The sequence below is a fragment of the Lepidochelys kempii genome, chromosome 11, assembly GCF_965140285.1.
Source record: "Lepidochelys kempii isolate rLepKem1 chromosome 11, rLepKem1.hap1, whole genome shotgun sequence".
Classification (NCBI taxonomy): domain Eukaryota; kingdom Metazoa; phylum Chordata; order Testudines; family Cheloniidae; genus Lepidochelys; species Lepidochelys kempii.
The window spans coordinates 79,935,323-79,948,642 of NC_136390.1; the positions used below are offsets into that span (position 1 = coordinate 79,935,323).

At 51.8% G+C, this 13,320-nt stretch overlaps 1 protein-coding gene across 2 annotated transcripts in view; it reads right to left on the reverse strand.

The window, feature by feature from the left end:
- Window positions 1–13,320, reverse strand: part of ITGB2 (integrin subunit beta 2) — a 51,032-nt gene that overhangs the window by 13,045 nt on the left and 24,667 nt on the right. The window contains exons 4-10 of one of the 2 annotated variants that reach the window (XM_073306964.2): window positions 10,507–10,595; window positions 9,202–9,385; window positions 5,404–5,574; window positions 3,671–3,912; window positions 2,210–2,365; window positions 1,325–1,420; window positions 557–646 (exon numbers count right to left, since the gene is read on the reverse strand). In XM_073306964.2, the coding sequence (XP_073163065.1) occupies window positions 557–646; window positions 1,325–1,420; window positions 2,210–2,365; window positions 3,671–3,912; window positions 5,404–5,574; window positions 9,202–9,385; window positions 10,507–10,595 (1,028 nt within the window). The other variant, XM_073306965.2, reaches the window with a different exon arrangement.

Below are 13,320 nucleotides of genomic sequence, written 5' to 3' on the forward strand. Positions count from 1 at the left end.
TCTAAACCAGTGTGTTTGGGAAAATCTCTACCCAGGTAAACGAGGCTGGTGCATATTCATTACACTTTGTTGGAATGATGAACTAATTTATGAGCTTGTAAGTCCAGTGGCACAAGAGGCATATTTCTTGGGGGGCAAGGTTGGGACTGTGGAATATGAGGGTGCCATCTAATCCTGGATGGCTGGACCTAGCATTCATATACTCAGCTGGTGGCTGTAAGTGAGCAGAGCCTGGGGAGGTCTGCTATTCACTAGCAAAGCAGTGTCAAAGGCATCCGGGGCTGGAGCGTTCGGGGGACACAGCAGTTCAGGTGGCAGCCTTGGGTCCTTGCCAGAGGGATGAAGAAGGCATGCCTGAGCAGTGCACAGACTTCAGGCAGAGACATGGGAGAAAGGGGTGCAGCATGTATGTTTATACTTTGTATAACTGGCTGAGCAACCTGCCCTTCCCGTTCCATCCCTCTCCCCCCAGATGGTATAAGGCACACAGGGCTCTTGGTGCAGGCGGCCTGGCAAGGTCCAGAACGATACATTGAGCGCGTGATGTGAAACTTACGTTGTAGGCTTCCTTGATGAGTTGGATGACGTTGCTGGAATCTTCGTGCAGCACCCCCACTGCTGATTTGGGGATCATTTCACTGAGCTTCTACCAATGGAGAGCACACACATGAAAAGAATCCCCTAATTTAATCATGTGAGCATGGGCATGTACTCTCCCTGCACTGCCAAAGGTGTTGTGCGGCATGACGATCATTCTGCCTCAGTTTCCCTCCTGGTCTTCCGCTAACTCACCCCACCTGGAACACCTTCTAGGCTGAGCTGGCTTAGCCCTGTGGCTAGGTCTCAAAGACATTTCATCCATCCAGGGTACCCAAAGTCCAAACTCTGCCTTCCCACCTGGGCTTCCTGCTCCTCTGACTCCTCCCCCAGCCCAGCGTCTGCTGAGTACCAACACAACACTGGCTTCCACCTCAGCCTACATCTTCTGTCCCTGCCCCCCAGCCAGCCGGCTCTCTCACTGCTTCCTCCACAGCAGGAGCCAGCTGAGCTGGGCCCCCATTTGAGCTCCTCCCTCCCAGCCAGGCCCCTGCTTCAGGCGTGGCAGGGCAGGGATGACTGGGCTCAACCAGCCCACTGACCTGTTCCCGATTCACGTGGGGTTTGTACACCCCATCTGTGCAAGAGCAGAAGAGGAAGCATGAGCTGTGCTGATGTCACTGAGAGTGGAAGGAGAGACTTGGGCTTCCACTTGCTTTTCATCCTCGTCTCTCAGACGCACTGAACCACTGGGCAACGTTTCTGGGACTGTTCAAGTTCTACTTACTTGGTATATTCCAACCATTCTGCTAGTGACAGCAAAAATGGGCTGAATATTATTTTCAGCAAGCTTTTGTACCAGCTGGCCGACGGACGGGTAGTCCTGGGGGAGAAAGGGAACAGCAGCTGTGAGTTTATATTTTAGACACTTCTTTGCTACCGGGAAGATAAATATGCTTGGTTTCCAGACCCACTCAGAGTACCAGCGTGGTCACGGGTTCTGATGGAGTGAGATCCCCTGGGATCTGCTCTCTTGAGCCAGTAGCTGACTGGTTTTTCCTTTCTCCAGCAGAATCTTGTGGACCTAGCAACAGACTTTTAACCACCATCCCCCTGACTTTCCCAGATGGAACTGAGAGAAAAAGGAGCAGCCCCCAGAATTAGGGATTTCAATTTCTCCGGTTTGCCTTCCTTGCTGTGTGAATGGATTAAAGCATTTATCTGGGTGGCTGCTACAGGAAAGGCCTGCCAGAGTGTTCAGGACACAAACCCCAACACCTAATTCACTCCTCCATGCTCTAAGAGTAAAACAGGGGTCTGTCCTAGTAATAGAAAACCTCCCTTGGAGTCCACCCCCACCCCCACCCCCCTAGAGCACCAGGGCGCCTGCTTTACAGTCTCTTACAATCTGATACCACGGGGGACCCTTGTCAGCAGGTAAGTGCTTGCCAGCAGCTGGCTAAGAAATGCAGATTTAATTGCAAACTTTACATTTGGATGCAGTTCACAGGAGCAGGCTCTGCCCCTGACATGGGGATGTACCAGGGGAGCGGCCAAGGATGGGAAGGGGGTCAAGTGTTGGAGGGGAATTGGCTCCAGCTAGTCTACAAAGTGGCTGCTCACTGCGGAAGCCAGGGTGAGTTAGAGCCAACATGCTGCTAAGGTCACTTACAAACTCATTGCTCATTTTGTATATGTTCTCTTCCAGGTGGCATTGACCATCATTAGGGGTCAGAATGGCTCCGAGTTTACCATCCCCAGCAAAATGGAAGCCGTCATCCGTGGCGTATACCAGCAGACGAGTTACATTGCGCCAGCCAATCTTGTTCTGAGAACAGAAAGGAGAGGACTTTACTGCAGTGGATTGGTAAGACCTGTTTTCACTACCTGAACAAGGAAACAACAGGGTCAGCGAGAGCCCAAGAATGGGAGAGCCCAGGCCACCTCAGGAATATAGAGTATCACGTCCTAATGAAAGAGAGACTCCGTGTTCATACCACCAAGAGACAGGACACTGGCATGCAAGTTCCCTGGAAACAGGTGGGGAGTAAGAGCAATGTGAGGAAATATATAGACATACAGCCACTCCATGAAGCAAGGAGTGCGTGGAGGTGCATGGCCCTGCTATAGACAGACATGGGCCTGCACTTCCCAGCACACCGAGACCAATGCAGGCAAATAGAGACTCATGCCTGCCTAATGGAAACCAGGGAGATGGACCCAAAGGGGAGACAGAGATAATCCATTCCAGGGCAGACCCAGACCCCATTTATGCTCCTGGGCCTGCATCCCTAGAAGTGAGGGCAGCTTCTGTGCCTAGATAGGCAGGCCTATGCCGACTCCCGCCAGCGGGACCATGGGGATCATCAGGCTGACCCCCTCTGTAGTCCAGGCCAGAGACCTGCCCCACAATAATCCCGAGAGCAGATCCTTTAGACAAACAGCTGGCCTGGAGTCAGTCATGGAGAATTGTCAGCCATGGAGAATCCAGCCTGATGCTTGGTCACTATTCTTAGAATCATAGAATATCAGGGTTGGAAGGGACCTCAGGAGGTCATCTAGTCCAACCCCCTGCTCAAAGCAGGACCAACCCCAACTAAACCATCCCAGCCAGGGCTTTGTCAAGCTGGGCCTTAAAAACCTCTAAGGATGGAGATTCCACCACCTCCCTAGGTAAGGCATTCCAGTGCTTCACCACCCTCCTAGTGAAATAGTGTTTCCTAATATCCAACCTAGATCTTCCCCACTGCAACTTGAGACCGTTGCTCCCTGTTCTGTCACTATTAACAATGTTCACCTTATTTCCCGTCTGAACGTGGCTAGCTTCAGCTTCCAGCCATGGGGCTGTGTCAGACCTCTCGGCTCAACCCAAGAGCCCATTATCAAATATCTGTTCCCCATGTAGGGACTTACAGACTGGGATCAAGTCACCCCCCAACCTTCTCTGGGTTGAGATAACTAGCTTGAGCTCCTTGAGTCTCTCCCTAGGAGTCCTGGTGTCTAACCCTCCAGTCATTCGCATGGTCCCTTTGGCCTGGCGTTATGCCCCTCAACATCTGACCACACATGCTCTAACTCTGAGTCATCCCCACCCGGTAACCAGCTTAAGCTGGGTGATGGTGACTGGACTTACCCCGCAGACTGCCACCTGCATCATGGCATCCAGCCCCCCCTCGGGGGCATCGAGGTTCCCCGAGATGGACTGTTTCTTGACCTCCCTATCAAACACATCGGCATTTCCAGTGAGGGAGAGGACGTGCCTGAAAGCGAACGGCGGCTGGCAGGTGGTGTCCTTGTTTGGGCAGGGGTTCTTCAGCTTCTCGGGGTGCGTGTTCACGAAGGGCAGCACCGTCTTGTCCACAAAGGAGCCGAAGCCTGGGGTGCACAGGGGGACGCAGCATTAGGGAGCAGTGCCCAGTACCACACCCCTCAAACAACCACGGCCAGAGACTTGGCGGGTGCAGCTGTGGGGATGTAATAAACCCCAGGGGTCACTATGCCACGGGGCGTGGGCGGAAGGTGCAAGTAACCAGCGCACGGCAAATGAGGGGTGCCGGTGGGAGGCAGCCGCTTGTCCAGGGAGGAGCGCGAGGGTCACTTGGAGTTAGAGTGCTCTGGGGAAAGCCGGGCCCGAGCTAAGTGCAGACGTCAGGTCAGCTATGCAGCCCCATCCATGAAGAAGGGATCTAGACCAGCATCCTGCCCCAGCAGTAGAGCAACCCAGCCACACAGGGACACACCGTGGTGGATTATCCACTGAACCAACAGGGCCCATGCCCAGGGGTACTGGCCAAGTGAGGGCGCCTGGAAAAATGGGTGCCCTGGCACCCCGCTCCAGCTGCCCAGCCCTCCTGCTGGGGACCAGGGGAAGCCCCCCACACCCAGATCCCGCTCCCCAACAGGAGCATCAGGCAGGCGGGGGAAGGCCCTGTGCCCCAACCCCATTTCCCCAGCAGGAGCACAGAGAGGGGCGGGGGGACTTCAGGTGGAAGCGGTGGGGAGGCCCCCCACTTGCTCTGGCCCAGGGCCCCACAAAAGCTTAATCCACCTCTGAGGCTGCAGTCAAGCAGCGAAGTGGGAATCTCCTCATGGCCCACTGGTGACTGCTGCCTCTCCCCTCCCCCTGTGGTTCCTGAGCCCCATTCTCCCTTCCTCCGCCCTGGGATGTCACTGGCCCCTCTGTCCTGCTCTCCCCTCCCTTGGTGGCTCCCTCTCCCTCTCTGATGGACCCTGCCCCCAGCTGCCTCTCCCTGGCAGAGGGCTCTGGCTAGGAGAGCCTTGAGATGCGCACTGAGGTGCCTGGGTGGGCCACATTTCCCCCAGGGCTGCTGTCTCCGGCTGGCCCAGTTCCTTTTCCATTTAGCCTGTTTTCTTTGCTGCCAGAGATCCAAATGGGTCAGACATTCCAGGCTGGTTTTAAGTGAAAATGGGGAGGTCTGAGAGTCTGCAGCCACTAGGCTCCCTGGCAGCCAGGGAGAGTTTTGCCAGTGATCTCACAGAGAGCAGAACCAAACCCGAATGTAGCAGCAGCGTCTGAAGCAAGCACATATGGAGCCAATGCGTCTCTTGGCTGCAGCTACGGGCCCCCTTCCCCTCCGTGGACATGTGACCAAGCAGAGCACAGTGCTCTCCATGGAGGGGCTGGGCAGAGCAAGAGGGTGAGCCCAGTCTGCATTATCCCTGTGTGCTTACTGAACACCTCTTCCCCCAGCCCTGACGTCTCTCCTGGCCTGGCTACTGCAGGCTGGCCACGTGGCCATATTCACTGCTGTGTGGTACATCTTCCTCTGTTCTTGCTAGAACTGGATTTAGCTAGTGGCTCTTCAATGCTGCCAAGAGAGCGTGAGTGCCCAGAGAACCACTTACCGATCTGGCCGGAGGTGGTGATGGAGTTCAGAGCTGCGAGCAGGTCCCTTCCCAGCTTCTTCACTTTCTCCAGGTCATCATGCATGGAGTAGGAGAGATCCATCAGATAGTAGAGGTCAATAGGGTAGCCCTCGGCCCGGCGGAAGGTCACGTTGAACTCAGCCGGCTGACCTGCCAGGGGAGAGGCAGAGCGTGGAAACGGCTCAATGGAATGACGTGACTGCTGTGGAACACTGTGTCCAGTTCTGGTGCCCACAATTCAGGAAGGATGGTGTAGAATTGGAGAGGGTTCAGAGAAGAGCCATGAGAACCATTAAAGGATTAGAAAACCTGCCTTAGAGCGATAGACTCAATCTATTTCGTGTAAGAAAATGAAGATTAAGGATTGACTTAATCACAGTCTATACGTATCTACATGGGGAATGAGTATTTACTAGTGAGCTCCTGAAGGTAGAGAAAGCTGTAACACAATCCAATGGCTGGCAGCTGAAGCTAGACAAATTCAGACTGGACATAAGGTGTACATTTTAAACAGTGAAAGTAAGGAACCATTGGAAAGATTTACCAAGGATCCTAGTAGGTTATCGCCTGTTCCACTGCACAACCAAGACAGCGACAATTCTTAAATCAAGAGTGGGTGTTTTTCTAACAGATCTGCTCTTAGAGTTATTATGGGGCAGGTCTCTGGCCTGGGCTATCCAGGAGGCCAGAACAGATGATCACAATGGTACCTTCTGGTTTTGGAATCCATGAATACCGTCTATAAGAACTGGGCTTTCCTCTCCATCCACACAGCTAAAACTCTCCTGCAGGTTCTCTGCCCCGCACGTCTCAATTATTGCAAAATCCTTTTCTCCGGCCTTCACAAATGCCATCTTGTCCTGCTCACAGCCGTTCAGAATGCAGCTGCAAAGATAATTCTCCTAGCCCATCATTTTGGCCATTTCCTGTTGTAATAACTTGGCCTACCAATTTACTCCCATTGTGAGCTCAACTATGAGAAGTGAGTGAAAGTTCACAAAATATCACAATAACCTACAACAACAAACGTTGATGAGAAAAGGTGCAAAAGGGAGAGACAGACAGACTGAATTAATCCAAATGAAAAGCCTCCTGGTCTGACTCAAGGACTGTGTTAGGATCATGCCGGTGTGGGACCTGAAATCAGTGCACCAAAGTCAGGGTGTCAGAAAAAGGAGGAGAGGATGGGCTATTCCACCCCTCACTCCCTTGGGGGTCCCTGAAAGACAAAACTCGGGGAGAACTGAGCTGTCACAACCACAGGAGCGGATCACTGAAGGACAGGAGAAGAGAAAGGCGTGACCTTCACCATCATGGCAGCTGTCACCATCACCATCTCCTGGGACCCTGGTTCGGCTGCTGGTGTGCCTGTCCTGTTGACCAGTGCATCTCATTGTTTCCTTGTACTCCCAGATCTGTTTCCATCTCTTGGATCGTCTCTGATACTTACAGTGTAAGCTCTTCAGAGCAGGAACTGTCTTTTTACTATGCGTCTATCCTTGCACCTAGCACAGGGCAGTCCTGCTCCATCACTAGGGCTCTAGGCACTATGGTGCTTATTATTATTATTATTATTATTATAAAGGCAATTACAGCTGGTCAAAACTTGAATTATTCATTCCAGGGGAAATTCCACCATTTTGGGGAAAAAACCTCATTCCAAATAGGAATGAAAAGTTGAAATTTCAAAATGTCCTGCACAACAAAATTTAAAAGAAGGGGCAGGGGTTAAACAAAACATTTCATTTTGATTTTGACTTTATATTTATTTCATGTAGTTTTTATTCTGTTCTTATAATATTTTAAAATTAGGGTTTAAAAATTATTTCTAAATTGTCAAATAAAACAACTGGTCATGGTTGAATAGCTGGTATAGTAGCTGGTTCAAGGTAACACAATAATGTAGCTCTCTCAATAGAAACTCATTTTGAAATGAAAACTCGAAACATTTTGTTGTGAAATGGAAAATTTCGACCTTACTGAAACACTTCCATTGTTTCTGAAATGACATTTCATCGAAAGCGACATGTTCCTGCCTTTCTACAATTGAAGGAAATTTCACAACAAAAAGCTGTTTTAAATCCAACAATCTAAATGTTTCATTTCAACATTTTCAAAACAAAGCAGTTCCATTTTTTGGAATATTTTTTAGGTTTTATTTGGACTGAAACAAATTTAAAAAATTGACACAAATCTGCTAAGTGTTTTAGTTAACCTGAATCTCCAGTTTTCACTAGAAAAAAGTTTTAGCCAAATTTTTTGCCCAGTTCTACTCATATGCTGATAACCATCTGTAACACATACTAGGCATGCTTATAACATGCTTGTAACATCTATTCATAATTCATCAGCTCCTAAAAAACCTCTGTATATAATGAGTGCAATTGTCAGTGGTGATGAGGCTCATCCCTTGGATGAGACTGGCTCTCAAAGCTGTTGTGTTTGCAGGTGCTCTCCAGGAGCACTGTTGGTTGGGGGGGCCCCAAGGTCTGACTCCTTGAGATCTACAGCAATGGTTAATACTGTCTGTAAAGATTCTCTGTCCCAGCCAGGAGAGAGTACATCTGCTCTGCTGCTAGGGAGATGGCCGGGCCCCTTGCCAGCTGGGTTCTTTCACACATTTGGAAAACAAACGAAAGTCATGTACAAAGAACTGTGTTAAGGTGGAGATAAGGTCAGTGTCGCACAATAGGGCCTTTTGTCCCCTGTGTCTTTTCAGACCGAAAGCCCCAAACTTCTCTCCACACAGCCCTGTAAAGAAAGTTACTGTGACAAGAGAAAACTCACCACAAATTTATGAACCACAGGGAATGCAGAGTTAAGGTGCTGCTTGCCACACCCCACTAGCCTCGGCCTTAATTCTGCCCCATTGGGACCACGCTAGGAACTGGGCTTATCACTGGATCTTACTCCTGCCAAACAAAAGAGGCCATTTTCTTGGTACCCCCCACAGCTCTAGTCAAGACTCATGTTCCTACAGCCCCACAGCATTTCAGTGTTAGCTGGTCCTTGCTGCTGGCTGACAGGGATCACACAGGGTATACTGAGCTACTCTTCCTCCTCCTCTCCAGAAGCACAATCACAGTTAACGAGGCTAACGAGGCATCAGGGCAATTCCTAGTTACTGTTCTGCATGTTTGGGCAAATATTGCTCCCTCACAAGGAACCAGGAAGAGGGGGTGCTGGCAGGCCAAGGGGGCAGAGTCATGGCTGCGTGGTGCTGGGGAGGGCGGGAAGCTGCACCTTTGCTGAGCATTCCTGGTGCTTGTCAACGGGCTGTCTGCTTGTTCTGGAGACACTGACATTCCTTCCCGGGTCATGGCCCTTCTGCTTCCCCACCCTTTGGGTCTGCCTTCTGTTCCCCACACTGGGCAAGGGCAGGAGGGCAGGCATCCATCTTGTGGGGGAGCTGCCTCAACTCTGCACTTGAATCACCCTGCCAGTGAATGTGTACTTGCTTTCTGCGAGCCCGCCTGGCTGCAGTGAGCCTGCTGCTGTCCGACCATCGCACCATCCTCAGCGCTAATTTCCGGACGTAACCCCACCCCCCGTCTCAGCTGACACAAGGATTTTTCTCATGCACCGGTTTCCACACGCGAACGAAGCACCCACCTGTGATTTAAACACGCTGCAGGAAAAGAGGGACCCGGACACATTCTGGGCCTGAACCGGTCCCATGCGTATCAGTGGCTATGGGCCTGTGCTTTCCTCCACACGGCATTGCTCCCCCCCCGTGGTCAGACTCGGCCGCCAACCCGGCTTCCCAGCAAACTGTACCTCGTCTCAAGAGCAAGCGCACTTTCTGGGGAGCCAGCTGTGTCTTGTCCTCTAGAGCGGTGTTCTTTAGTTGGATGAAATTGCTTTCTGGGAACACGATGTCTTTTGCGTCACATCCCCTCTGCTGCAGCTGCTCTCTGGTGTCACAACGAATGGAGTCTGGCTCGCCCGCTTTGGTGAAATTCTGTGCGTTGCAAAACCAAAGGGGGAACAAAGGGAAATCCTTGAGCACAAGCCATGTTAGTTCAGAGACCTGCCCAAGCGAGTCATTGGACAGCTGGGAACAGAAAAGAAGGTTACAGAGCCTACCGCCACCAGACACCTCCCAGCTCCCCCTGCCCCGCTTCTCCCCTCCTCCTCCCCACAGCCACAAGCACAGCGTTGGAGCTGCAGGGTTTGGTAGTTAACTACTGGCCTGGCCATCAAGATGGAGCAACTCACTCATCAAGGAAACAGGGAACGTCCTTTCTCAGACACTGTGCCCAGCTCATCTTCCGGCTCCCCACCTGCCTTGCCGATCCTGCACTCGCCCAGCCATGGGCATGAGTGGGGCACTCCTCGGCTGGCTCCATCCCCCCTCCCAGGAAATAAACCTCCTTGCATTCTGCATTAACCCTTCATCTCCCCATGGGGAGAGGTCAGCAAGGGCCCAGATTACCCTCCGGGGAGGAGCCCCAAGCAGGGGCTCAGCCACACGGTTTCCTGCAGAAGCCTAGTCTAGGCTAGGGGAAAGGGGGAGTTAGCACAATGGAGCTAGTGTAAGCCAGCCAAAAGCCCCGCTGAACACCAGCCTGGAAGCAGGGGAACGCCGTCCGTGGGATTGCAGCAGGTCTATGGACAGCCCAGGCAGCGACCTCCAACAGCCTCTGTGGGAAAAACCTTTCCCCTGTCTAGACAAGGCCAGAGTTGCTGCTAATGCTGCAGAAAGCAGATGCTGCTCCCATGGGTTAGCGACAGGAACCGGCTGCAGGGGGTGTGCGGGGGCAGCTGGAGGCAGGGCGGGAGAATGCCTCCATCGGAGCTCCCTGAGCCCAGGGGACATACCTGGGAGTGTCCATCTCCCCCTGGAACAGCAATGGGGCACGACTCCTCTGCAGGGCCACTGCAAACAGACTCCCTCTGCCCCAGTCTGGGCCAGTGGGAGGTCTTTCTGGGGATCCCCTTGGCCCAGCCTCCTCTCCCAAGGGCGGGGTGACTTCTGCAGAGCAGTGAGTGTGGCCAAGCACCATCATGGGGGAGGGTGGTGGGTTGGGAGGCCAGCACAGAAGCTGCAAGCTGGTGCAATGAAAGGAAATGCAGACCTACCAGTTTCTTGCACCAAGCACAGCCGGGGCCAGACCGGATGCAGTCCTGACAGGTGCTCACTTTGATTTTGGGGCATTCCAGGGCGAGAGCTGTAACAGAGGGGGGTGGGGAAGAACCGTGATGGGAGCTCGGCCAGCCCACGCGAGAGAGGCTCAACCCTTGGGGACAGCCTACCGCCACCCCTGGTGTGTGCCAGCCCTCCTCACTCCATCTAGATAAACTTGTCACCCAGACCATGCACACCGCCCTGAGCCCACACGGCCAATGATAAGAACAGCAGTTCCGCTGAAGCCAGGCGTGAGAGCGAGAGAGGAAGCAATCCTGACAGGCACCTTGCGAACCACAGTGTGGCTTGGCAGTGGGAAGTCCAAGCGGACATACCACAAGGGTGATATTACAGATCAAACAGAAACCCTATATTGAAACTCAACACTCAGCAAAAGGGCTGCACATCTGGGGGAGGGCTCTCTTATTTCCATCTCAGAGTGGCTTATTCAAGTTTAGTTTCATACCTGATTATGCTAAACCGAAGTAAGGGTGTCTACACACAAACTGGGGCTGGTGTAATGAAATCAGTTTAAAAATACCCTCAGTTAAAGTGGTGCCAGTTTTTGTGTAGATCTAGGGTGCCCAGATTTCCTAATTTTATAGGGACAGTCCCGATTTTGGGGTCTTTTTCTTATATAGGCTCCTATTCCCCCCCTCCCAATTTTTCACATTTGCTGTCTGGTCACCCTGTGCAGATCTGGCCTGCATTCCTGGGCAGAGCCTGCACCCGGAGGGACGCGCCCGCCATGCGGCGGAGCCCAAAGCAGGGAGTAGCATCACCAGCACACAGTTCTAACTAGTGCCTCTTTTGTACCAGTTTTCATGACCCTAAAATACGTCAGAAAAGTGTCCTGCTCTTGGATTTTGAAAATATGGTCACCTCACTTTGGGTCACCTCACTTTGGGTCTCCAAGGTGTGCCTCTTCACTGGGCATAGTCCAGATGGGTGTCTCATGTCAGTTCCCACCCACCCCGCTTTCCTCCCCAGCCCCTGCATCCCAGCCAAGTCCGAGGGAAGCAACCCATGTCTCTCATCCAGCCGGGAGGTGAGCATATGTGCTTTCCACTTCACTCTATACTAGCACATGGAAATAGACCCGCTGACTTGTACTTAGTTAATAAAGCAATAGCCAGTCTCCAGCACTAGCCAGAACCAGCTGCATCAGAGAAAAGTGCACAAAATGTTGACGAGGCAGTTAAGCAATAACCTCCCATAGGGGGACACTGCTTTGTAAACCCATCAATTGGCTTCTTGCCTGCCTCAAGCCGGAAGGTTTGTGACCCTTCCAAAGGCTGGCGGGTTTTTCCGCGGTCTAATGTCACTGTAGATATTCTGGCTCTCCAGTCCTTCTCCAAGTCTTGCCTCAGGAATGTTTTGTAGCCACACAGACTAACGGTGCATTGGATAAAAACCAATTTCCTTTTGTCTGTTTTGAACTTGCCACCTTGTAATTTCATTGAATGCTCCCTTGTTCTTGTATCATGTGTCACAAAGTTCCTCCTCTGCTTTGGTGGGTCCTGCACTTATTGGCAGATTTGCTCACCTCAGAGGTTCACGGCAGCCCTCAGTTTGGCCACTTTCGTGGCTCAAATCTGCCATTCACTCAGTTAGCCTCATCACTGGCCAGCACGGGGAAAAGGAAGAAGAACAATCCCCTCAGTCTCTGCTGATCCACCTAGTGGATCGGGGAACAGGCCAGAGACCTTCCCCTCTGGTGGAACCCACAGTCCAGGTCAACTCCTTTGGTATCAAGTAGGGAGTTGAGGGGATGGAGGGATGGGAGGAACACGGGCCCATCCTCTACTCCGGGTTCTAGCCCAGGGCCCTGTGGATTGCAGCTGTCTACAGTGGCTCCTATAGCAGCTGCGTGACAGCTACAACTCCCTGGGCTACTTCCCCATGGCCTCCGCTCAACGCCTTTCTTTATTCTCACCACAGGACCTTCCTCCTGACGTCTGCTAATGCTTGTCCTTCTCAGTCTTCCAGTAGTACGCCTTCTCCCTCTCAGTTTCTTGCGCCTCTTGCTCCCAGCTCCCCACACATAGACCACAAACTGAAGTGAGCTCCTTTTTTAAAAACCCAGGTGCCCTGATTAGCCTGCCTGACTTAATTGATTCTGGCAGCTTCTTGATCGGCTGCAGGTGTTCTAATCAGCCTGTCTGCCTTAATTGTTTCCAGAAAGTTCCTGATTGTTCTGGAACCTTCCCTGTTACCTTACCCACGGAAAAGGGACCTACTTAACCTGGGGCTAATATATCTGCCTTCTAGCACTCTCTTGTAGCCATCTGGCCTGACCCTTTCACACATGAGAAAGGGTGAAAGCAAGTTCCTGATCCACTTTCTGTATCACATTCCTTATCTTCTCTACTTTTATCATGTCCCTTAAAAACATAAGAACGGCCACACTAGGTCAGACCAAAGGTCCATTTAGCCCAGTATCCTATCTTCCAACAGTGGCCAATGCCAGGTGCCCCAGAAGGAATGAGCAGAACAGTCATCATCAAGTGATCCTTTTCCTGTCGCTCATTCCCAGCTTTTGGCAAACAGAGGCTAGGGACACAATCCCTGCCCATCCTGGCTAATAGCCATTGATGGACCTATCCTCCATGAATTTATCTAGTTCTTTTTTGAAGCCTGTTATAGCTCCTAGCATAACAGCATCCTCTGGCAAGGAGTTCCACAGGTTGACTGTGTGTTGTGTGAAAAAAACCTTCCTTTTGTTTGTTTTAAATCTGCTGCCTATTAATTTCATTTGGTGACCCCTA